The sequence below is a fragment of the Cornus florida genome, unplaced genomic scaffold, assembly GCF_030987335.1.
Source record: "Cornus florida cultivar Cherokee Brave unplaced genomic scaffold, ASM3098733v1 CherokeeBrave_3.0.0_Hap2_Chr08, whole genome shotgun sequence".
Taxonomy (NCBI): Eukaryota; Viridiplantae; Streptophyta; class Magnoliopsida; order Cornales; family Cornaceae; genus Cornus; species Cornus florida.
Window position 1 is genome coordinate 60,027,115 of NW_026775578.1, and position 27,311 is coordinate 60,054,425.

The following is a 27,311-nucleotide window of genomic DNA, read 5'->3' on the forward strand; positions in this document are numbered from 1 at the left end:
GGTCGCCTCCCTTGAGCAAGCTCAGGAATGACACTTGTCTTTCGATGGTTCTTCCACAGCGAGGGGCGGAGGCGCGGGCATCGTGTTCTCCTGCCCGACCCTCACCTCCACCGCTGCTGTCAAACTTGACTTCAAATGCACCAACAGCGAAGCTGAATATAAAGCACTCATCTTGGGGCTATTAACAGCACTCGACAAGCAAATCTCCCGGTTATGCATAGATGGCGATTCAAAGTTGACTGTCAAACAGACTTTAGGTGAGTTCGCAATTCGCGAGCCCTCTTTAGCCTCGTATCGTACAATCATTCAAAAGCTTCTCTTTCGGTTCACCACCGTTCGCTTGACTCATATCTTTCGATCTTTCAATCGATACCCCGATGCTCTTGCCACGCTCGTATCTAAACTTGACATCTCTGGCCCTGCCCAACAGATCATTGTTCATAAACAAACGTAGCCTGCCATCGCTAGCTTGCTCCCTCCTGAAGAGTTTACCGATTGGCGCCGTCCAATTATTGATCAAATGCAAACCTTAACAGGTTCCTTACCTCTTGCTCAGCTCAAACGCTTTCATCTGATCCAGGGAGTCCTTTATCATCGATCCCCCTCTGGCATCCTCAGTCGCTGTCTAGGGGATGCAGAGGCCAGTGAAGTTCTTCACCGTGTTCACCAGCAGCACTATGCCACTATTAATATCGCTCTTTATCGACGGCTCCAGCGCCAAGGCTATTACTGGCCTCAAATGTCCAGTCAGGCCGCTGCGTTGCAGCGCGCATGTGTCGCTTGCTAGAAATGCCCTGATAAAGCTGAAGTCCTCTAGCTCGAGCTGGCTGATTGGCAAACCTCATTTATTCGATACCTTCAACATGGTCAGCGCCCGGATGACCCAACCTTGGCCGCCAAGCTCAAGCACCAAGCACCACGCTTCCAAGTTTGCGATGGTCGGTTCTTCCGCCTCTCTCGCGAAGGGAACCTCTTGCGATGCCTTGCTGGTGCTGAGATCCGCGAAGCACTTCATCAAGCCCACTCCCCCGAGCATCAGGGTGCATATAAATTGTTTCAACACTTGATCCACAAAGGGCTCTATTGGCCAACTATGGAGCGCGATGCTAAGGTGCTCGTTCAACAGTGCCAACCATGTCAATACCATCACCATCGGATCCATACCCCCCCAACAGTACTTCATCCACTTGCTGCCCCTTGGCCCTTCCACACTTGGGGCCTGGATCTCATTGGCCCAATCAACGCTACAGTTCGTCAAATACATTGGATCCTCATGGCTACAGATTTCTTTTCCAAATGGGTTGAAGCTATCCCTTTGCGCTATGCCACAGGTATCACTGTTACAGCCTTTATTCGTGAACACATCATTTGCCGGTTCAGCATCTTAGCGATCATTCTGTCAGACAATGACACCTCTTTTGTCAATTATCTGGTTGCTCAGCTTCTTCAGCAATATAATATCACACAGCGCCGATCTTCTACTTACTATCCCAAAGGCAACGGCCAAACCGAAGCAACCAACAAATCTCTCCTTAAAATCTTCAATCGCACGGTCGCCGAGCACAATCTAATTGGGTCGATCAGCTGCCGTTAGCTCTTTGGGTCCATCGCACCTCCAAGAAACGCGCCACAGGCCAAACTCCTTTTTCTCTCTTATATGGCACAAAAGCTATTCTCCCAGTCGAGATTGCCATTCCTGCCGCTACTTTGGCCACTCGAAGCGAGGTTGAACACTTCACTCATCTCGAGGCCTTAGATGAACGACGGGAGTTGGCACGACAACATCTGAAGGTTTATCAACACACCCTAGCTAAGGCTTATAACAAGCATGTACGACCTCGTACCTTCCAGGTAGGCGACCTTGTTCTCAAAGCTGCTAGACACATTATGCACAACACCTCTGCCCCAAAGTTCACCCCCAAATGGGAAGGGCCCTATGTTGTCATCGAGGTCCAACCTAGTGGCTACTGCAGACTGCAAGGCGATGGGCGCAAGGCCAAACCTATCAATTCTAGTTGGTTAAAGCTTTACCATAGTTAGTTTTTTCTATTGTATTTGGCATTAGTTCCATATCACAAGTAATATATGCATGTTCGCTATCTCACTTGTTATTTCTATTACCATAACTGCTCGACTTTTATTCATTTTATGACAAAAAATAATACATTATGGACCTGATGGCCATTCATTTACAATCATTTGCCTACTCATAAGATAGCAGAATCGTTACATCACCACCAAGTTCGTTGTATGTCTCTTCGACTAGGGCCCACTGTTGCTCTGCCATCGCTAGGCGAGCCTGGATCTCCTTAATCATCCGCCTATCTCTCGCAATTCGAGCATCTAACTCCGTTATCTCTTTGGCTAAGAAAGCTTGCCCCACAACTCGCTCGCAGGCGTCCAGTCTTCTGTCTAGCCATTCTATCTCCACTCGGTCCTTGAGCAGCCCAATTAGCTCGCGGGCCTCCTGTACTAGCTCTTCCGACCCATCTTCTCGTGCCACCATCGTGAATATCTTGAGTACTTGCCCTAAGGCTTCGTACCCAAAGCGATGGAACATTGGATGTCTCCTTTCGATCGCCTCTACCGTCATCGGCTACGCTCGGTTTGCTGCTTCCAACAATAGGATAAAGTGTGCCCCAATCATCACTTCTCACCAGGAAGCCTCTGTCTTCTCTGTCGCCACCACTGCTTGAGCCGTTTATACCATTTGCTGCCTCCTCTCGACTGGAAACACCTCACATATCGCACTATTCTTTCCACTTTCGGCTTCCTCGTCTGATAATCACCTGTTTAATGTACTGTTAGAACCTTCCAAGGAAAATTGTGCTTGCAGCACTTCTACCCTATGCTGGCCAGCCTGTGCCTTGGCCTCCATGTCTTCTAGCCTCACGGTGTCTTCAGAGGCCTGCTCTTCCACAACCTCCTCCTCATTCGCAATGGACGCCTCGTCCGTCGGGTACTCTAATAGCAGCATTGGCATCAACGATCTTGGCACTGAGGGTTCTTCCACTCGCGGCATACGCAAAACTGTTATTGGTACTTTCCTTACAATCCCTGGCCGATGTCCTGTAACCAACACACCCAAGGCATAAATTTTAATTCAATACATAGAAAATCGAACCATCATTATTCTACTACTTACCTATTGCCATTCAAATGGGAGGCAGAGGGCTCTCGGCTGTCATTAGCCTTCTCACGATATCTCTCTTCGAGCCACAGGCAGCTAACGCCGCCTCAACGTCCCCGGTAAACTTCTCACTAGTGTTCGATACCTCCGCCGTTTCCACCACATTTTCTACACTCGGCGAGACATCATCACTCAGCTCCACCACATCCTCCGTCTCTCTCGTCAACTCATCCTCCGATAGGTTGATTACCGAGGCTTTCCATTTTTGTCGCCTCAAATTAGCAATTGGCTCATCCTCATCATTGCCTGACACTTCAGCTTTCTCCTTGGGCTTGGGCGGAGCCACCCTTGCAGCCCTCCTGCCACTCCTTGGCTCGACTGATGTGCTAGGTATAATAGCCTCTAGTACAACGTCATATGCCACCTCACCTATCTCCGAGGCTAACGGAGCCATTATCGACTTGTGTCCTAGTACTCCTGGTCGAGGCATGCGCAGAGAGACATCATCTTTGTATACGGCTACCGAGGTATATGGATGAGGGAGTTGCAAGCAAAACATCCTGAACGAGCCCAAACAGTCCATCGAGTACTGTCGATAGCTTTCTGTAATATCACCCTGGCGACTTCGTGAAGGAATCACGATGCTGCCAGCATTCTCTTCTACCATATTATACAGCACACTGAATCGAAAGAGGGCCTATTCCAGTTCTTCATATTTCTCCACCAAGTCACACTCTCTCGGCACCCCTTGGTCATACCCAAATTGTCTTGGTACACACCTTGGGTTGTACATTTTCAGGACATCGCCAAGCTCAAATCGTCCGGGCAAATAGCCTGGCAACACCACTAAGGCAAATGTCTGTTCATCTGAGTCTCCAGACTCTATTCTTGGTGTATACACCCTGGCCTCCTCCTAGTATATCCCCAAGTCCGCCACTCCAGCTATATCCTCCCTGTAAGGTCTGAAAACAAACTCTCGCTCAGAGTCGATCACCTCTCCGAGTGGTACTCTACAACATCGCCTATTCCAGCGCCTCCCTCGCGCTCCTTGATTGCTTAACTCCAGCGGGATAGGCCCGTAAGCAGGGAAGCGCTCGTACAGATACATCTGCAAAAACCCAGTCGCCACATAGGATACCATGGGGTATCGACCAACTGAGCGTGCACTATTCTCTGCGATCATGTCCAATCGATGGTATAATATCCCCAAGAATAATGGCCCCAAGGGGATCACCACTCCACTTGCGATCTTCACCGCAATTAGGCACCATCGACTTAAGGGTACATCATCTGGAGTGCCTGGGAATACATACTTAGATAACCAGCACAGTACATAGGCTGCGAGCTCTGCCAGGTGCCCAATCTTGTCCCCATCGACAAAGGGACGCTCTGACTTCTTCCCCTTGAACAATGGCTGCAAATCCTTAAACCAATAACGTATCCATGCCCCTGTTGTGCTCTTCCTGGCTCCCTCTGCCCTTTCATCGTGTCTCGCTCCCTTTGTGTTGAAAAAAGACCCATAGTTTTTGGTCCTCTCCAACCCCTCTTCCAGCGCAGCCATTATTCCCTTCTCGGCTGCATCCATCGTTGGGGGCACTGTAAACCCCCTACCGATGACATGTAGCCTAAGTAATTGGGCCACATCCTCCAGCGTGGGTGTAAACTCCCCCCACTTTGCCACAAAGGTGTGTGTTGAACTACACCACCTTGATACCAATAGTTCCAACCCTGGACCATCTCGGGGCACTTTCAACTTCAGGGACAAACGCATGGCTCGTGCAACTCGCGCTTGCCGCAGCCACTGTACATACATGGTGTGGCTGAAAATTGCTTAGACCACTCCTCTCAATCTGCACATGGACCCACTGGTGTCTTGAACTCAATAAAACAATAAGGATACATCCCTTATTCAATGGCAAGCCGGTGTACACAGTCCGCCGGCGGTCGAGCACCTGTTTCCACGACGGCTTCTTCTTCCATCAGTTGGGTTACCTCGCTGTCAATGTTGTCTCTGGCCATGTCCCCCGTCGCCGTCCAGAACCTAACCACTGGTCTAAAGAACGGAGCACGCTTCCATTCCCCTTCCGGTGGTACTTCTGGCACTGGTTCACCGGTTTTACTCAACTGTTTTCTCTTCGTCATTTTCTCAAACACCCGTACTGCTCCTGCACTCAATAGCTTTGTCACTCTCACACAGCTCAAATGCCACAGCGCCACGTAACTTCCTTGTTTGCCCTATATCTTTCTTACTCTGTTTGCAACGTTCTTGTTGTCTCCGTACCAGGCCTTTATATAGACAATTAGGGTTTCTTTTTGGGGAAGACGACGAAACTCAACAGCCGTGTCCTATCATTTTCCCATTAAATGCATAAACCGCCAAACTACCAAACCGTACCAGTTTCCAACACCATTAATCCCCACGCCTTTATGCACGCGCCGTTTTTTTATTTTCAAAATTCAAAATGCCACTTGTAGGGGGACTAAATGTGGATGTGGTTCAGCCACGTCACCAAAGGTCAAGTCAAACAGTCAACACCTTGACAAGATCTACCTCAGCAAGGTGAGCAGTAGTCGACCGTTGGGTCTCAAACTTTGGACCAAACATTCGGTCGATGGATTCTGGGCCTTGAACCACGAGCCAATCTCCGTAGTCAGTCGATGGGCTTGCACCTCGATCTAGCCTTCACAGCTTGTCGATCGACGGGCCTTGAACCTCGATCCGACCCCATCACAGTTCGTCGATCGATGGGCCTTGAACCTCGATCCATCCACATCACAATTTGTCGATCGACCGGCCTTGAACCTCGATCTGACCCCATTACAATTCGTCGATCGACGAGCCTTGAACCTTGATCCAACCCCATCACAATTGGTCGATCGACGGGCCTTGAATCTCAATCCGACCCCATCACAATTGGTCAATTGACGGGCCTTGAACCTCGATCCAACCCCATCACAATTTGTCAATCGACGGGCCTTGAACCTCGATCCAACCCCATCACAATTTGTCAATCGACGGGCCTTGAACCTCTATCCGACCTCGTCACAGCTTGTCGAGCGACGGGCCTTGGGCCTCTAATCTTATCACAGTTTGACAACCGACATATCTTGAACCTCGAATCAATGTAGCAACAAACCATCAATTGATGGGCTTTGAGCCTTTATTCAAGCAACGAAGAGCTATGGTAGGGCTCTTCGAGTAACACTAGGATGTAGAAGGGATTTTGGAATGGAGGATGGAAAATTAGTAATGTCTTGCCCACTAAGGCAAGACCCAGTTTGAGGATAAGAGCAAAGGACAGCTGCAATAGTACAATCGCCTTTACAGCTTGTCATTCTTGGATTATTCAACAGAAAAGGTACACTTGGCAGTTGATCTAAAAATATAGGGATTAGGGCAGCATGACCCAAAGATGCATGATTCTGACCCGCTCTAGAGATGGAGGCCCAACAATGTACCACCTGGATGACCTAGGGCTATAAAAAGGAGGCAGTGACAAAAAGAAACGGGTAAGAACTGACGGCAGCTCCTTCCCTACCATTGCTCAAGATTCTCTTTCTGGACTGGTTTTCTCTCCCTTCTTCCTACCCTTCTGCATTCTTCATATTGCTGAGTGGTATATTCCCAGACCTTCTTGACTCTTCCGGGACCCACGCAGATATAGGTATCTACAGCTTGTAAACAGGATTGTCACTAAATCACAATCGTTAGATGCATTTACATTGATTACTCGTAACTGCATTCTATAATATTGTTCAATACATTGTGTTTTGGTTTGGAAGGCCTTACTTGTAAAAATTGGACTTTTGTCTTTAATCATAATGAAAAATCGAGGGGTATAAGGTAATTTAGATTTAGCTGCAATTTTCAAGTGAAGCTAGAGGTGTTTCATTAAGTGGTTTATATAAACATTAAAATGGATTTTTTTTGTTTACTGCTTTTTAAGATCTTTAATAAATTTTCTGAGTCTTTCTTTTTTCTTGTTTTCTTCTCCAGGAGATTTACACTTTTACTGTTGGATATCACGAATTGACAGGGGCAAAAGTGCCCTTGAAGAAGCCATTGTTGGTGTTGAAGAAAATGAAATTCTCGGATGCTGAGGGGAACAGTGAACTTGAATCATCGAGGGTAGAATTGGAAGGTATTGGAATCATTCGGCACCGCATTTTGTTCAAAACCAGACCAAAGGCGTTAATATCCAGTAAGCAAACATGCTAGGCTTCAAGATATTCCATCAATAATGGCAACCATCTTCAGCATGTTATGACTACATGTAATGATAGTTTACATGAAGTATTTATAGTAGAAATTGCTAATTTTTTTAGTAAAAAGTTGAGAAATGAGAAGAGGGGGTCAAAAGAGATGAACTTGCTGTGTTTTTTTTTTTTTCTACACTCACCTTACTAAAAGCTTCAGACTGTCAAAACATTTGATGTCTTTCGTTATTGAAGACGCCTACTTACTTGGCCGGTAAAGTTCGGTTTAGGTTGTTCTGCAAACCTAAGTGCAATCCCATGGTTTAATCACCTCTGTTAAATTCTTGACTTAAAATAGATATAAGTAAGGTGGCCTATGATGTTCGATGATCTTGTTGACTTGTATGGAAGGTAGATTCATTGTAACCTTCTTTCAGAGAGTTTATTCATTCCACAAATAAAAAGTGAAGGCAGAAGATCTAATGCTTCAAACATTTTAGTTTACTGGAGGGAGTTCTAACTGTTCTATAGGTAGGACTTGCAAACGAATCGAATAGCTTGCAAACCAATTCACTCCTCTCCTCAGCAGCTCTATTGAACCCAATTACTGGCCTAGATGAGCTCGAGCATGATTGCGAGCTAAAGTTAAGTGATAAACTAGTTCTTACTATTTCATTGTATGAATCAACAGAGCTCCAAAGACATTCTCATAAGGTGCATTTGATTCTTCTAAAATTTGGATTTGATATATGGTTTCTGAAAGCTCTCGTGTTTCTCATGTCGGTGTGCAAAATGATATTCGGCCCCTAACGGAGATAACTGGACTTGCTTCTTCCTGGATTTACTTCGTTTTAGCCAATGCAATTTGAATGTTTAAAAATGACGTTTGAGCTTTAATTGTGGCATTAGATTTATTATAAGTATTATTTCTCATTCAAATGGACTCCTCTAACTCTGTTCATGTCCTTTCTGGTCATCTACAAATCTATTGTTTCTATACCACTAAAATTTCACTATTGTTAGTCTAAGAGATCCTATTCATCCTTCTCTGCCTATACCTTTCCATATGGAACTAAACCCGTAAACGCGTATATTTTCTTCTTCTTTGCAGAACCACAACCAGTAGTGAAGGAAAGAAGCAGCATGCCAGGTTCCGTTGTGCCAAACCAATTATGATGAAATTCATCTGTGGTGCTTTTGGAGATTTGATGGAGTTTGTGTAGCCAACTAGTCAATTTTGATTCAATTGTTGGTGTTCTTGTAACCTCTGCGATTCTGTGATTTTGGTACGAACAGAAACCACTACTCTGTTATCTTCTGAATGAAGTACTTGGAGCTTGAACTTTCGGGTTTTCTACATTTCATAAGAGATTATTGCATATTATATGGCAGTTGGGAAACTTTGCATGGTGTAGGGCTTATTTCATGTTTCCCGCACATTTTGTTTCTTTTATTAATTCTATTATTGTGCTCTTTTTTGATTTTGAACACACCATATGCATCTTTTTCTCTATTTATGGGATAGCCTGGTTCACTTTGCCTGAAAACTGAAATTTTTCAGAAAGGATTACTTTTAGTGGGCAAGTAATCTTAGCAAAAGCTTGTGCCATGCCCAAATAGACTAGGGGATTCCTCTCTACTCTTACATTTTTAACCTAAACTATAGAAGGAATGTCAAGGAAACCATCTAAAGTGGCTATTTGAATTGAGATCATATTTGGGCGTCTTGTTTAGACAAGATCTTTGTCATCACTGTTTTTTCCTGCCTCATTAAGTCTGCAGTCTGCAAAAATACATATAATGTCTGGACGAATTTTGTGAACATGGTATCTTTCCTTCCAATTTCACTGCCTGAAATTCATGACTTTTCAGTCTCGGCTGCATAAAAACTTGGAGAGGGTTCAAGCGCAGCCCTTGCTAAACCTGTTTTGCAATATGGTTCGCATGTATTCCACTGGTGGACTGGCCTCCATAGGAAAGTGCTGATAATAAGAGCCGAACGGTTTGACAGTTTTTTCATATTATGCTGATGCAAATTACTGTTAATACATCCACAATTGCTCTGTTATAGGGCAGCCAGGATATTGATTTTCATAGTAAAATTTTGGTAGACTCATTCATCCAGCTTAACTTCAACTCTCTTAAATCTCGCAGACTCACTTGTCTGGTGCCCCCTAAATTCTCCTGTCAAGCTTGCTGCAGGTTTGCTGCAATCTGCATACGAAACCACGCCGTTTCTCTAATAGCCTGCCTGACAAATGACCAAGCTAAGGTAAACTACCTTCTATATCTTTTCTTTTTTAAAGTTTGACATAAGTTGATTTACATTCAATTATTAAAGGACTATAGCATAAATTTAAAATGAGTAATCAGTCTTGTTTGGAGGAGTCCACGCCAAGTACACCCCACAAAACAACAGTTATCTCTAAACATGTATTACTGATCAGATTGATGGTAGTATTTCACAGGGACAAACCAGATCAACTGGGGAAAAAAATTGAATATATATATATATATATAGCAAACAAAGAATTCCGGAGTTTGTATTGCACAGAAAGACAACATGCAGGAGGTTTATACTTTGACACTAGAGATTTACCTGTGATGTAAGGCAACCCTTCCTCAGAATCACGAGACGTCAAGCCCAACGCATTTGAAAAGTGGAAAGAAAAGAGAGCGAGTTTCTTCATTCTCCCATTCCAAGTCATCCCACCACTGTCTCTGACAGACGTCAATTGATCGTAGAGTATCTTTACAGCTGTTGGAGTCAAACGGGAGTTTTTTGAGCTTCGGACAGTTGGACACAACAATTTGGGTCAAAGAGGGGAAGGGCAATGGATGACTGTAAATGCTCTTTAAGTTTGGTAGTTCAAGAAGATACAACCTTTGTAGACTAGAGAATACACTCAAACTTCCTTCCCTGCTGCTAATTGCAGTATCACTACTACTGCAACACACATCTTCTATTATTTCTTCCATTGCATCACAGTTAGAAATTCTTAACACTTGAAGGTTTGGCGCGCTAATTAGCCATGTTAGATCCTTCAAAACTGTGCAGTTCACTATCAAGACTTCCTTCAGGTTACGAAAGCTTCTGTTTCCATCTATTATACTGTTAATATCCCACAGATTGTATTTGTGAGGTACTTGAGCTCTCCCTCTTTCCTCCGAGCTCATCCAATCCATTGACAAATCCTCTAAATCATCACAATTTCTAATATCAAGCCCTTCTAATCTCTTTAAGTTCTTCTGTAAAGAAGACAGTTGCAGTGAACTCGAGCCTCTGCATTGTTCGATGCCTAGATAAAATGTGCAACATCTCAACTTGTGTGAACTTAACAATTTTTGGAGTGCAGCCTCACTTTTCACTGTCAAAGTTAAAAATTGCAAGTGATTCAAGCATTCTAACTCATCCAATAACAATTCATTCCCACCAATGAGAATGCTACCTTCATCAATTCCTTCTAAAACACCGGTGTCGTGCATCTTCAACATTTGCAGCATGAAAAGACTTGATATGACTCGTGGCGGGATAATATCAAGTTTTCTCATAAAATTCAGATGCAAATACTTTAACTTTGCCAACGACTTAAACTCGATTGGCAATTCTCTTATGCCCGTTGATGAGAGATCAAGATACTGCAAAGAAAGCAACCCGAAAAAGCTTGCTGGTAGGTTTGTTAAATCTCTGTTATCTGACAAGTCTAAAACTTTGAGAGTAGGCATAAATTGGAAGAAGCTATCGGAAATGGTTCTCAAAGCATTGATGCGAAGATTTAAAGACAAGAGATTGGGGCATCTCGGAGTTCCACTTAATTCTTCAATAGAATTTTGCATCACCGATATTCTTTCAGCCTCCTCCCATTTAGAAAGAGCAGGTGCTACGAGTAGCTGAAGACCTACTTGCACCAAATACTTCTTCCCACTCTCCGAAAGTATCCACAATGCCATGTCCCGAATTACGTCATGCATTTTGGAATAATCTCGACCATATTGAGAGCTTTCCAACAAACATGCAAGCTTCAACCTGCCAATAATATCGTGGCCCAGGGGGAAAACCTCGTCGATATGATCACATTCATCAAAAAATCCCTCGCCCATCCACATAGTTATGATATGGTGTATTGGAATATCCATATCTTCGGGATGCAAAGAACAATACAGGAAGCAATTCCTAGTTTTTTCATCAGATAAGCTATCGTAACTGAACTTCAAAAGAGGAAACACATTGTTTCCCATACCTGAAAATTCAGAAGTTGACTTCTTCAACAAGCCTATTGCATAATTCCATTCTTGGAGAGTTTTCTTGCTAGACATGGCTCGTCCAATTGTAATCAGCGCCAGTGGCAAACCAGCGCATTCTTTGCAAACAACTTGCGCTAGCTTCCGTATTTCAGAATCAGAATTGAGCGTCTCTTCTCCCACCTTGCTTTGAAACAAATCCCAAGCTTTTTGCCACTTCAGGCATTCAACTTTAATCTTCGTTTGCACTTCCATAAGCCCACACACTTGCTCAGATCGGGCCGTGAACACTACCTTAGTCTTATTCTGATTACCCGGAGGCGGAACCCCCACTTCAAGAAGATCAAGTCGCTCCCATATGTCATCCAACAGTAGCACAAATTTCTTCCTTTTCAAAACCCTAAATATGTCTGCGGCTTTCTCCTCTCGACTTTTATCCATCCATATGTAATCTGTGAATCCAAGCTTCTTCCCAATTTTATCTTGAACCCTTTCAACAGTTAGATCTTTGGACACCACAACCCATATCACCTCATCGAACTCACCACTCAACCGAGTCGCAAGCTCATTGTTGAGTTTCTTCAAGAGGGTTGTCTTTCCAACACCCCCCATTCCGTATATGCCGACAATTCCCACGCCATCATCTCTAAGGAAGCTCAAGACCTTGTTGACATTCGAATCCAATCCCACAGTCATCTCAAGAGGCATTTCTTCAGCACGAGCCCGGGGCAATGGTACAACCACATTGCTGAAATTTCCTTCGTTCATCAGATCAGCCACAGCTTGTAGCTTTTTAGATACTTTCTTCCCGAGTTTATGCGTAGACCAGCAGTTTCTGGGACAAAGTTTGAGACACTTCTTCTGGATCTCTTCATCACCCTGTTGTAAAACAATGTCCACTTCCCTCTCCAATTCTTCTACTCTTCGAAGCCAGCCATTGACTTGTTGGGTTGGTTGCGTTTGTTGGCTCTCGGTGGTTTCAACTCTCGTCTTCACATCGTTTTTTTGCTCCGTCAGTTTTTCCATTTCGGTTCTCAGAGAGTTGAGATTGTCTTGGAGATGACGAATGGAGTTTGTATTGTTTCCGATGCAATCGCATAATCGACATGTGAGATCCAAGATCGGGCTCACAAAGTCCACCATTGCTGTGGAGAGGCTAAGCACTATTACAGCACTTCAAGAAAAGGGGGAGAGTGTTTCGAAGAAGAGAAGAGAAAAGAAAGAGGAGCAAAGTTTTTTTTGCATATGGTCAGGTGCGTGAACGCAAGTTACCAAGTTTGCAGCTGTTTGTTGCAAGTGGAGGAGTAAAGTTGAAAATTTTGTAATGGGGGGGTCCATTTTCCACATGAATGGCGTACAAAACCCACAAAAATTCCATGAAGAGTGTTTGGAAGAAAAGAAAAGAGAGATGGGAAGGTAATAATTTGCATATGGTCATCAGTCAGGTGCATGAACGCAAGTTACCAAGTTTCCAGCTGTCTGTTGCAAGTGGAGGAGTAAAGTTGACAATTTTGTAATTGGGGTCCATTTTCCACTTGAATGGCATACACAACCCACAAAAACTCCATTATTTTTTTTCATTTGTCTGTTTCCGGCACGTGAATGACGGAAACCACCAAACTAATGAAATTATATCCATATTTATTAAAAGAAGCAAGTCAAGTCAGCAAAGAGGCAAGGCAGGCGATAAGACCAGGGGAGGGTTGCAACTCCGGGGGGTTGAGCTTGTTGAGGTACAATTTGAACCCAATCTTATATATGAAATGTTTAATCAATATATTTTTAACCTTAACTACTTAATTCAAGTGTAACTCATTCTTATACTTTTAAACTTGAGTTTATAATTTGGACTTAAATTTCAGCTTAAAAAATTGAGTTAATTCCGATTACTTATATGCCCAATTGCCATGCTGAAAATTTAATGTAACCTTGAATTAGTTTTATATTATATTACTCTAAACAAAAAATGAAACATATTTCAAATTTTTAATAAATTACAAAAAAAAAAAAAAAATTCTTAAAAATTAATTACCCTAAATGTTGACATACAATAAATTAAAATTTAAAAAAAGAAGCTGAAATTTTTTTTTTTGATCATAATACGAGTATTATATATAATATATTTAATATCAAAAATATATATAAATATTATTAGAATTCAGGTTCGGTTTGGGTTCGAGTTGCTAGCATCTCAATTCAAGCCCAATTCTAATTAAAATTGGGTTGAGATATTTTAACACAAATCCAACCCTACTTGTACAAATGATTGTCAAAGCCCGTAAAAAATTAGATTGGGCTCGGGTTGCCTAACCCAAGTTGCACCCCTAATTAAGAATAGGGATGGCAATGGGGCGGAGTTGGGATGGAGTTGGCTAAACCCTACTCCGCCCCATTAAAAAATTCGTTATACCAACTCCGCTCCAACTCCGAGACGGGTTTACAATTGGTATACCATCCCCGCCCCTACTCTGGTAGACAAAATACCAACTCCACCCCGCATACTCCGTTTAATTGCGGTAAAGTTGAAACTGTTGAATTAATTTCTGGACTTGGGATAGAATACTAAGATCTTGAATCTTTGAAGATTGAATCACGTGCACAATTGTAGAATTTTAGTAAGTAGTAATTCTAGCGAATATTTAGTCAAAATATATTAATGGACACTTAAAATTAAATATATACTTTATATATATATATATATATATATATAATTGGGGTCGGGGCGGGGGCGGGGGCGGGGGCGGGGGCGGGGGTGGGGTGGGGGCATCACTAAATCCGCCCCCGCCCCAAACCAGCTTCGGGTTTTCAATTCTTTTACCATATCCGTCCCAAACCCATTTATGGAGCTACCAAATCTGCCCCATTAGGAGCGGAGCGGGGTGGAAACCCAGCGGGTTGGAGGATATTGCCATCCCTAATTAAGAAGGACGGAAGTATTGTGTTTATATCTCTGACGTAGTATGAAGAGACTTCAACCATTTATCTTTTACTATAGTTCTTGGTGATATATATAGCTTTCACGATAGCTCTTGGTGATATATATAGCTTTAATATAACTTTCTTTCTAACTTCAATTGATTGTAACTGATAGGGAAAAATAAACCTAACCAACCTTAACCTAACGATAGAGGCAACTAAGTATTGACCAGTCGCCAGACCTCTTCGACTTTCGAACGATGATATTTCCATTGGATAAGAATGATAATATTTCATTATCAAGGATAATGAAAGATGACGTAGTTCAACAGGGTAAGGATAACCTTGACGTAATTTGAGGAAGTCAAAGGGGTAAATCATATCCCCGACAAATCTGGCAACAAACGGATCACCTCTGATCTCGCACAAGCAGATTTCCTCTGATCCAGCAAATGAAATGAGGGAGAGCGACTATAAGAATGATATCCTACCAGTCAATAATGGTATGACAAAAAACTATTATTAAATCCTTACCTTTCTTTTGGACCTCCGGTGACTGACTTGATCGTCGGAGAGCTCTTGGCAGGTACCACACCGTTGCCGTCAAGATTCATCGATCTTTTACTATCTTCTTTGCAGGAAAACGGTGTCGTATCGGACCGCGTGGATTTCTCCCCCAACAGTTGGCGCTGTCTGTGGGAAACGATGATTCCCTTAAATCCATAAATTATTCAATTGGGTATATGCACTTGAGGTCCGGTATGGTAACTGGAAAAGAAACATCATTGCAAGGATCCAGTCAAAGAAAAGGGTCGGGTGAACACCCAAACGTCCCGAATGACCAGGAATGGCTTACAACGTTAGAACTTCAGGTCCAAACTCTAAATCAGGGTATGGACCAGTTGATTCAGCAAAATGCAAAGATCCTGCAACATCTTATCCTAGCGGGACCACCACCTCAACAGGAATTGTCCAACCCATATCCTCCTAATCTGAATGATGGGGGAGAACACGAGGAGGACCGAGAAAACAATCCTCTTCACAAGTTTGAGGCAGAACAAAGCCAAGTCGGAAACCGACACAGAGAACCTCCTTCCCCGCCTCCACGGAATCCCCAACCTCAAACAAGCACAACCTTTTGTGTTAAGGAAAAGACAGAGAAAGTTACCTATTTCAACCTATAGATCAAGGATCTCAAGGCGAAAATGGAAGATGTAATGCAGGTTATAAAAAGGAAAGGTCCTGCCGCCATAGATGACCCGGTGCAGAGGACCAACTTGCCGTTCAGCCCCGCCGTTATGAAATGCCCCCTGCCTAGCAAGTTTAGGATGCCCTCGTTCGAAAGCTTCGATGGGACCAAAGATCCCCTCGATCACCTGGAGACCTTTCAAGCTCTTATGCATTTACACGTTGTGCCAGATGAAATCATGTGCCGAGCTTTTTCCATTACACTTAAGGGATCGGCAAGAGTTTGGTTCAACAAGCTGAAGCCAAGAACCATCAACACCTTCGAAGAACTGAGTAAGCAATTTGTAAGTCACTTCATTGCAGGTCAGAGGCATAGGAGGCCGGCCACCTACCTGCTTACCGTGAAGCAATAAAAGGGAGAGTCGATCCTGGAATACATCACCCGATTCAACACAGAGATGTTGTAGGTAGAAGAGGTGGCGACATGGTGGCTTTGACCGCTTTCATGGAAGGACTCCAAACCTCCAGATTCTTGTTCTCCTTATCAAAAGAACCTCCCACCAGCATGGCAGAGTTGTTGATCAGAGCGCAGAAACACATGAACGTTGAAGACGCCATGAATGCACAAAAGGGAAAGGAAGGAAAGGACAAAAAGAGGTCAGCTCCTCTCGCCAGGGATGAAAATGATACCAACTATAAGAGATCATTCTTCAGCCAAAGCGATAGGACATATCGTGAGAAGGACTTAAATAAGTATACCGACTAACAATTTTTGGAGAGTAGCTCCTTCACATGTAATTTTGTTTTCCAATAAAGTCACCATCACCAATGAGATGGATGACCCTTAGTTTTTAAGCAATAAATATTACGTTTTCAGTTACCTACCTATGTGGTAATACTTCCCTTATTAAAAGGACAAAAGGCCGACTACACCTTATTAAAGGTTTTCTCATTAAAGGGATCAAGGGCCAACAACACATTCTTCCCTCATTAAAGGGACAAGAATCCGACTACTCCCTTTACACAGAAGGGTGAGATAATTGAAGCTTCTTTCATTTACTAGAGAGACGAGACGACTACCTCTCGTATTAAAAGGGTCACCCTCCTTCAGACTACACCTCTTTCTCCCATAAAAGAACGAAGGGTCAACTTCATCTTCTTCCCTCGGTAAAGAGACGAGGGGTTAACTACTCCCTTATTAAAGGGCGAGCTCACAACGCTCGAGCAAATCTACTTCCTTTATTAAAATGGGCAAGAAAGTAATCATCATGCATGCTTAGCTAATAGGACTCGGCATTCCCGATAATCTAATTCCCTTACTAAATGGACGAGCTGAGTAAAACTCGTAAAACCTAATTTTCTTACTAAAGGGATCAGTTGAGTGAAACTCATAAAATTTAATTCTCTTACTAAAGCGACGAGCTGAGTGAAGCTCATTCCCTTATTAAACGAGTGACGAGCTGAGTGAAGCTCGTAAAATTTATTTTCTTGCCAAAGGGATGGGCTGACTGAAACCCACAAAGTTTATAACTAGTACATTGAATTTTTAAAAGAAAAATCCAGTTTTACATCACTAAAGAGTTATTGACCATGGGTTTGAATTCATGCCCTTCTAAAACAGAACCTTGATTTGATATCTGTATTAATTCCACATTGGGAATAGTATCCAAGGGAAGATTATCCAATGGAAGAGTGCCCAAGGGTATCAAAAAAAAAAAAAACCTTACCCAAGGGAAGAGTACCCCAGAGAAGATTATCCAAGGGAATGCAAAAAAAAAATAATAATAAATAATAATAAATAAAAAAAATTACGGTTCAAGTGAACAGTACCCGCGGCACTATTCCCGAGAGAACAGTGCTAAGGGCAAAAAAAAAAAAAAAAAATAAAAATAAAAATTTCACATTCCCAAAGCTAGATGAGCAAGCTTGGGAATGGGGCAACTGATAGGGAAAAATAAACCTAACCTACCTTGATCTAACGATAGAGGCAACTAAGTGTTGACTAATCGTCAGACTTTTTCGACTTTTGAACGATAATATTTCCATTGGATAAGAATGATAATATTTCATTATTAAGGATAATGAAAGATGACATGATTCAATAGGATAAGGATAACTTTGGCACAATTTGAGGAAGTCAAAGAGGTAAATCATATTCCCGACAAATCTGGCAACAAACGGATCTCCTCTGATCTCACACAAGCAGATCTCTTCTGATCCCGCAAATGAATTGAGGGAGAGCGACTATAAGAATGAGATCCTACCAATCAATAAAGGTATGACAAACCTCCGATGACTGACTTGATCGTCAGAAAGCTCTTGACAGGCACCACACCGGTGCCGTCAAGATTCATCGATCTTCTATTCTCTTCTTTGCAGGAAAACGGTGTCGTATCGGACCGCGTGAATTTCTCCTCCAACAGTAACATTTCTGAGTTTTTTATTGTATGTGCAATAAACCTTATGAAGGAAGTGTTAGTTTACATTTTGCTTCCCTCCGGCAAACAAAAATATATATATATATATATATATATATATATATATATAGACACACACACACATCAGAATATGTCAAAGAAAGTTGCTATTTTGAAACAGTTATGGAGGAGATGCATGAGAAATTATTATATGGTCCTTGTTAATTACAACATGACACGTAAGTAAAAATCTGAAAAAACTTGACACGTATAGTTGTGTACTGAGTTGTGATTAGTCTGGACCACTGGAGACTGCACTTGTTAGTTCTAATCTTCTTCTGTAAAAGGCATATAGTAAAGTAAATGATGAACTTCATTCAACTGTTTCGGAGTTAAGAACTGGAATACCATTCTATGCTCCCAATCTTGCCCTGGACTGTGGAACAGCATTATTAAAAAACCTTTTCAAAAAATATACCACAGGAGGGGAAAAGTATGAACGATAATTCATTCGGATGAGCATTTAAATTCAGCCACCATTAACGGAACAGAGATACATTCAATCTCAACATTCGATCTCACAACAGTACAATTCATTACAGGAGACAGACTTTTTAAGTGATTAAAAGTAATTATTGTTCAAATAAGTTCATTATTCAAATAAATTTTACAGAAGTTTAACTATACGAAAGCACTACTTGGTTATAGATGTTAATTTAATTTGACCAAGTTACAATCACGTAGGATCGAAGTTGAACCCTGATTACTAACAAAAGTTTTAAAAAATGGGGCAAAACAAAAAGTAAATCGATATAATCTTTTCTAAGCAGAACCAGGGTTCATTACACCAGCACGAATTCTCATCATTTCGGATCTTTTGCTTCGATTAATCCAGTCTTCAATCGAGAGAATCTGAAGTTCCCTTGAAGGATCGGCTTTTCAATCGATGCTCAATGTTTTATGAAAATCTCCAATTTTGAAAATCATTGAGAAAAGTTGGAATTATTCAAAACATAAGTCTGAGCCATTTGATGATCAAATCTAAGTCAAGTATTACCTTTAACCTGGATATTTTATCGAGTCTTGCAAGATTTGCGGCGCATTGTTTGTTGATCTTCATCTCCATCATTTTTTGAGGAAGAAGTCGAAAACACACTAAATAAGGAAAATATCCAAAAAGTTGCTATTACAAGAACACTCTTAAATATAAGAATGAGAGAGACATATTGTATATTGTATTGATGTAAATAATATAAAAATAAATAGGAATTTATATAGGTATAAGAATATATAGGGGTTTATATAGGATTTATATAGGAGACAACATATATGGACAGCAAGTAAACTAAAACCATATATGGTAAACCTAAATCTATATGGTTGACTATTGATTTTGGCTCAAATTTAGAGATGTGTCAATTCATATTTAAATATTTTATTTTATTTATTTATTTTTTGTATTTCAAAATCCAGAAGTAATTTATTCTTGTCAAATAAAATAAAATAAATATGATCTATATTATGTTTCTAACAAATTAATGTTTGACACTGTAGATGGAACCTTAAGAAAATGGTAAGAAAGTACATATGACACCAAAAGAAGTACGTCCAAAAAAAGACTACTACTTTGGGACAATCCTACAACATGTAGCTCTACTTCACTACCATCTTATTTGTGGGAAAGGATATTGTCCGAGTTAAATTATAAAATTGATATTGGTTTCAAAATATTTTACAAGAAATACAAAGGTTGACTGAGTTACTAGAGACAATCCACATAAGTTAGTGAAGAGAAGGATCCATCAAAGGAAGATTCTCCATGGTCTTAAACAAAGTAGAATCATCAAGACTTTATTTATTTATTTTTTATGTAACCTATATTATGTTTTATTATATGTAATGTAAAATAAATGTTCTTGATTAATTGTGTTTGGTAGAGAATTTGCAAATTCATTATATATATATATATAATATAAAGTTATCTTAACATAATATTTTTTGAAGAGTTATCTCAAAAGAGTTGTCACGATTGTTGTGAAAAGTTGTCATTATTATTAACGTATATTTTTTATATTATATTTTCCTATATACAAATAGTTTTATCCAAATTGAAATACATGTTCGGTGAGAATTCATTTTTGTTTTCTTTCACGATAAACTATTTTCTTAACATAATAAAATGTGTATATGAATCCATCCCTATCACCCATCATCTCTTACCATCTCTGTGAAATAAAATTTTCTCTTTCGAAAGACTTGTATGCAAATTGAAATAAATGGTTAGAACTATTCTTTTAATTTTTTTAGGACTTTGTGATTTCATAGAGTTTATTCTCTTGGATCATTTTTTAAGATTTTTTTGCAATATATTAATAAATATAACATGATTTTTTGTTTTTAAAAGAAAATTTTCTATGTATTTTTTTATTTCTCATGTATCAATAATCATATACCGACTCTCTTTATCACTTCAAAGTTTTATTTTTTATGTTGTTTATTATTTATTGTTTACGTAACTTATAAAAGAAGAACTAAACTACTTAATGAGTTACAATCTTAACGACAAACACACCTTTTAAAAGTCAGATAGAAAGATAATTAAGACCCTCATATAAATCATATTAATAGTTATGTGACTTTTTTTTATTCTTTGTATTAATAGTTAACACTCAAAAGATAAATTTGTATTAACATCTATTCCGTTAATCTAAATTAATTCTAATTAAATTATTTTCTATTTGTATACAATTTTATTAATTTAATATTAACTTAAATAAGTTAAAATAAAAACAATTAAAGAGATTTTTAAATTACATTATTGTTATTAATAAGTTTATTCCGAAATAACACATCAATTATTGAAGGATATGAACTTAAATAAGTTAAAATAAAAACAATTAAAGAGGATTTTAAATTACATTATTGTTATTAATAAGTTTATTCCGAATTAACACATCAATTATTGAAGGACACAAACGTTCATATAAATGACACAACCTTTCACAAAAGACACACATGTCGGATAAAATAATAAAATATCAGTTGTCCAACATATTCAATACAATAATTGAAACTAAATTATTAGTAAGTAAATAACAAGATTAACATAAATATAAACAGAGTAATTATAAAAAGTCGCATCACCATTCGGTAAAATTCAACTGAAGATATCAATAGCCTAATGGCCAGCGATACCAGGCTTCTACTTCCTAAAGGGAGGTCAGGGGTTCGAGCCTCGGTGGAGGCATGTGTATGTAAGTATCAATTAAAAAAAAAAAAAATCAACAGAAAAAATTAAATACTAATTAAAAATGATTTTTGTTCTAAAAGGAATCACTCTGATTAAAAAATATTATTAGTTAGTCAATCTTTTTATTCTTTCATTTTTTGTTTTGGAAGATTCAAAATTAAAGTCAATTTTATTTATTTTGAGATAAAAGAATATATAAAATACCAATTATTTATTCAATGTAGATTTTTATTTACGTGATCATTTTTTAGTAATACATATATATATATATATATATATATATATATATATATATATATATATATATATATATATATCTAAAATACATTTATGAGTTATAATCATTACCCGTTCAGGCTTTCTATTTAAGTAGTTTATGATACCCATTTGGTTAGTCCATTATTACTAACCCAAATCCATTCCTTTAAATAAAAATAAAGTAAAATAACATAAACAATTAAACATGTAAGCTAACACATAATTACAAACAAATTAAATCACATCAAAGAAATACACACAAATAAATCACATAATTCACATAAAACAATTAAATCATTTAATCACATAAACATATAACCACATAATCAATTAAAATGTAAATAAAATTAATTAAATAAATCATTTTAATATCCACTAAAAACGAGGGGTATTACAATATATAAGTGGATGAAAAGAATATCAAAATAGTTTCCGAGCTAGCACGAAAATCTGGCCTTAGGGCCACACAGGACCTCGGACTGAAAATTCAAAAATGACAAAATGACCTGTAATGCATTTCTAAGAGTTCAAAACTCAAAAATATGTACTAAATAACACTTGGAATACACGCGACATTCGAAATAAAATAAATAAGAAAATAAGGAAAATGCCAAAAATGCAAAACATTACACTACTTACCGTGTAAGAAATCAGGTTATACACTGTTCAAACCTTACTGTTCAAACTGCTTAAAGAGATGTGTATGGAAATGTTAAGATTGAAATGGAAGATTTTTTATATATAATTCTATAAAAATGGAGTTTTGAGGGTCAAAAGACAAAAGAATGAAGTCAAAATCTAGTTTTCCAAATTAATGGAATTTTATGATAGTCTGATGTGGACATGAAAAATTACTATATATCATCTTTTTATTCCCAAAATATCCTTCTATTATTGTTATGAAATTATGTTACTACCCCTCTCATATCTAGAGAGAAGATTTATGCTAATCCTCTCAAACTCTCCTTATATGGCAACTCCTCTTTCATCAAACTCCCGAAACACATTGTCAAAATCACTGTAAAAAGAATGAAGTCAAAATTCACTTTTCTATTCATTTTATTTATAAATCATCAGTTCTCAATGTAATATCCTTTCTAACTTTGATTTCCCCCTCTATTTAACTTATTTATTTTTATATATCTATATACTGTGAAGATCTTGAATTTGGCAGTGGTAGTGAGAGAGAATAGAGATAATCAAATACTATAATATTTATTAGTGTGGGTTTAAATGGCAATTTTATTTGTTTAGTAAATTTATTTTAATAATTATGAAACTTCATTATTTTAATAAAAAAATTACATTAAAATAAATATATAAAATAGAAATAAAGAGAGGGGAAAATCAAAGTTAGAAAGAAATTACATTGAGAACTTAGAAAGGAAATTAAAAATAAATAAGTAAAATAGAGGAAGAAATCAAAGTTAGAAAGGAAAACATTGAGAACTGATATTTATAAAGAAAATGAATAGAAGAGTGGATTTTGACTTTATTTTTTTTTTATAGTGATTTTGACGGTGTGATTCGGGAGTTTGAGGAAAGAGGAGCTGTAGAGAAGGAGAGTTTGAGAGGATTGACATAGATGTGTTTCTCTTCTCTCTCTAGATTTGAAAGGGTTAGTAGCATAATTTCATAACAATAATAGAAAGTTATTATGATAATAAAAAGATAATATATAGTAATTTTCCATATCCACATCAGACTTACATCAAATTCCATTAATTTGGAAAACTTGATTTTGACTCAATTCTTTTGTCTTTTGACTCCCAAAACCCCTTTTTATGGAATTATCCCTATATATTTTGTAAAACCGTGTCTTGAATAGTAAATGTACCTTCAGTTTTTGCCGGCATGGCGCCATGTATTGAAATGTGGAGATTAGAAAATAACAACTTTTAGTAAAGTGGGTTTTGAAGATTTAAAATATAGTGTGGAAATTGAAAATGGAAGGTTTTTCAGTAAAGCCATTTCTTGAATTGAAAACGGACCTTGAAAATAGAAATTGAGATTTTGTCCACATGACAACGCGGACTTATTAAATTGTACAGATTTAAAAATGCCACTTTTAATAAAGTAGGTTTTCGAGATGTAAAATGTAGAGTGGAGATTGGAATAGAGGGTTTTAAAGTAAAATCGCACTTTCAACTTAAAAATGTATCTGAAAATGGAAATTGAGATTTTGCCAACATGACGGTGTGAACTTAGAATGTAGAGATTTGACACTGACCACTTTTAGTAAAATAATTTTTTTAGAGATGTAAAATGTAAAAGTAGAGATTGAGATGGAGGGTTTCTAGTAAAATCGTGCTTTGAACTTGAAACTGTAGTTTTGAAATTGAGAGTTTCTAGTAAAGTCGTGCTTTGAACTTTAAAATGCAGTTTTGAAATCGAGAGTTTACCGGTATGGCAGTGGACTTGAAATGTAGAGATTAGAAAATAACGACTTTTAATAAATTGGGTTTTGAAGATGTAAAATATAGAGTAGAATTTGAAAATGGAAGGTTTTTTTTTTTTTTTTTTTTTTTTTTGTAAAACCATGTCTTGAATTGAAAATGGAAACTGAGATTTCACCGGCATGATGGTGTGGACTTAGAATGTATGTAGAGGAGATATTGAACTTAAGGGTTTCTAGTAAAATCGTGCTTTGTACTTGAAAATGGAGATTGGGACTTTGCCGGCACGAGGGCGTAACTTAGAATGTAGAAATTTGAAAATGATCACTTTTAATAAAGTGATTTTTTATAAAATTGAGAGGTTTTTAGTAAAATCGTAGTTGCAAAAAAAAACCAAGATTGACCATGATCGATAACTGTGGGATGCACGTCCTGTGGTAGAAGATTCTGAAAGGACTTCTCCTTATCCTTATCTTTTTCTTTTTGAACAAGACTTTTTCTTTTTCTTCTTTTTTCTTTTTTCCTTTTCCTTTTCCTTTTTAAAAAAGGAAAAAAAAGTAGAGAGGGAATTGTCCTCTATAGTGGTCCTGACTAATGAATAGTAGGCTTAGAGCAATTATGCATAAATGATTGAGTTTTTGCTACTTGTTATTTGAACTTGCTTGTTAATTGATCACCAGCTACTTCGCTTTCATTAATTTGTAATCAGAGAGATGATGATGATGATGAGTACCCGCATTGTGCTTCTCTTGCTTTGGCTATTGTTATTATGTGATAGGATTAAACCAGATGAAGGTGTTTGCAGTGAAAAGGAGAAAAGAGCACTTCTAAGCTTCAAACAAAGTATCAGTTGGGACCCTTCAAACCGGCTATCCTCATGGTCTGTAGAGCAAGATTGTTGTACTTGGATTGGAGTCCGGTGCAACAATGTTACTGGTCGAGTCATCCACCTTCACCTCTCCAATCCATACAATTACTACAATTACTACCCGGGGTATGATGAGACCCAGCAGTTGGGTGGGAAGATTAGTCCCTCTTTGGTGGAATTAGAATCTCTGAGTTACTTGGACTTGAGCTTCAACAATTTCAGTGGTTCTACTATTCCAAGTTTCTTCGGTTCCATGCCAAGTTTGAGATATCTGAACCTCTCTCATGTGCTTTTTGAGGGGTTGATTCCTCATCAGCTTGGGAACCTCTCGAGCCTTCGTGTTCTCGATATAAACTATAATAATCAACTTTATGTTGACGATCTTAGTTGGATTGCTCGTCTTCATTCCTTGGAGTACCTTGGCATGAGTTGGATCGACCTTCACAAGGCAGCTACTTGGCATCAATCCATTAGCAAGCTTCTTTTCCTTTCAGTGCTAGATTTGTCCATGTACGGAATCGAAGGGCTGATTCCTCATGCACTTGGAAACCTCTCGAGCCTTCGTTATCTTGATCTATCCTATAATTATCAGCTTATTGTTGATGACCTTAGTTGGATTGCTGGTCTTCATTCCTTGGAATGCCTTGACATGAGTGGGATCGACCTTCACAGAGCAATCAATTGGGTTCAAGAGGTGAGCATGCTTCCTTCCCTTTCACAACTACATTTGTTCAGCTGCCAACTTGAGAGAATGATTCCACCTCTTGCTTTTGTTAATTTCACGTCTCTTAAAGTCCTTGATCTTTCGTACAACCATTTCAATTGGAAGATACTGTTGATTAATCACACTCGTAGCCTTATGTCTCTTGATCTATCTTATAATTCCCTATATGGCCAAATCCCAGACGATCTTGGGCAACTGAAACATCTTGAATTTCTCTCACTTTCTGGGAATTCATTGTATGGTCCCATTCCAGCATCTATTGGAAACTTATCGTCCTTGAGATTATTAGATCTTTCTGCTAATAAATTGTTTAGTCCCATTCCAGCATCTATTGGAAACTTATCGTCCTTGAGATTCTTGTATCTTTCTTATAATAAATTGAATGGCACTTTGCCAAACACTATGGGGTTCCTCTCAAATCTAGAGGAACTAAATGTAGCAGACAATTCCTTAGCAGGCATTGTTTCCGAAGCCAGTTTTGCCAAACTGTCAAAATTGAAGAAATTGTATACGTGGTCAAACTCTCTGCTCTTCAGCATGAGCTCCAATTGGGTTCCTCCTTTTCAACTTGACGTACTTGAATCACCAAACTTGAATCTCCCACAATGTGGACGTCGCTGACTGCTATTTCTAGCAGGATTTCTAAGCCGATAATTAATGCTTCATACTCGGCTTGATTATTTGAACACTTGAAATCCAAAAAGAAGGAAAATGAAATTTGATTCCCTGTTGGGGATATTATGACGATGCCAACTCTTGAGCTTTCACTGGTACTTAACCCATCGAACATTAAAGTCCAAGGGGTCATGAATATGGTTGCCGAGTCAAGCTTATCAAATACTTGTGATTCAATTTCAGGCGAGGGATGATTGGTAAGAAAATCTGCCAATGCTCTCCCCTTAATCACCTTTTGTGGAACATATGTAAAGTTTAACTCCATTAGTGCCAGCGCCCACTTGCCGATCTGCCCTGTAATTAATGGCTTTGATAGCATATATTTTATAAGATCTTTTTGACAAACAATATAAACCAAAACAAGCAATATATAGACTCTTAATTTCATTGCTGCAAAATACAAAGCCAAACATAATTTTTATATCTACACTCGACTGGAGTTAAAACTCGGCTGAGATAATATATTGCTTGTTCACTTCCCGCTTCATTCTCTTGTGATAGCATAGCTCCAACGGATTCTTCAGCAGCCGATAAATATAACTTCATCGGCTATTTCTTCTTTGGCGGCATCATGGTAGGAGGGGTCGATAAGTATTTCTTAATCTAGTCAAATGCCATTTGATGTGTATCATCCCATTTGAATTCTTCCATCGGCTTCAGCTTGAGTAGCGGGGAAAACACATGTAACTTACCAGCTGTATTAGTAATAAATCGCCTGAGATAGTTCACCTGACCAAGTAATCTCTGCAATTACTTCTTGCTTCTCGGCGCACTGGCATCAATAATTGCCATAGCTTTATTCTTGTCGATCTCTATTCCCCTCTGGTGTCCAAAAAAACCCAAGAAGTTTCCTGCTGATACTCCAAAAGCATACTTTATTGGGTTCATTTTTAGCTTATGAGCCCTCATTCTCTCAAAGGATGCTTTAAGATGAACCAATTGCTCCTTTTTTGTTGCTAATTTTACCACTACATCATCAATATACACTTTCATAAACTTGCTGAGCATATCATGAAAAATAGAATTCATAACTCACTGATATGTAACACC

At 39.0% G+C, this 27,311-nt stretch overlaps 3 protein-coding genes across 3 annotated transcripts; 1 reads left to right on the forward strand and 2 right to left on the reverse strand.

Moving 5' to 3' along the window:
* Positions 1 to 4,043: 4,043 nt before the first annotated feature.
* On the reverse strand, positions 4,044 to 4,943 carry LOC132270357 (uncharacterized). Its single transcript, XM_059771536.1, has one exon. It carries the CDS (start codon positions 4,941 to 4,943, stop codon positions 4,044 to 4,046), a length of 900 nt encoding a protein of 299 aa, XP_059627519.1.
* Positions 4,944 to 9,812: 4,869 nt separating this feature from the next.
* LOC132271821 (probable disease resistance protein At5g63020) lies at positions 9,813 to 12,943 on the reverse strand. The gene has a single exon (XM_059773314.1). The coding sequence runs from the start codon at positions 12,710 to 12,712 to the stop codon at positions 9,956 to 9,958; it is 2,757 nt and encodes a 918-aa protein (XP_059629297.1). The 5' UTR covers positions 12,713 to 12,943; the 3' UTR covers positions 9,813 to 9,955.
* Positions 12,944 to 16,238: 3,295 nt separating this feature from the next.
* LOC132270358 (receptor-like protein EIX2) lies at positions 16,239 to 26,207 on the forward strand. Its single transcript, XM_059771537.1, has 2 exons — positions 16,239 to 16,330; positions 24,773 to 26,207. Exons 1-2 carry the CDS (start codon positions 16,239 to 16,241, stop codon positions 26,205 to 26,207), a joined length of 1,527 nt encoding a protein of 508 aa, XP_059627520.1.
* The last annotated feature ends 1,104 nt before the right edge of the window (positions 26,208 to 27,311 follow it).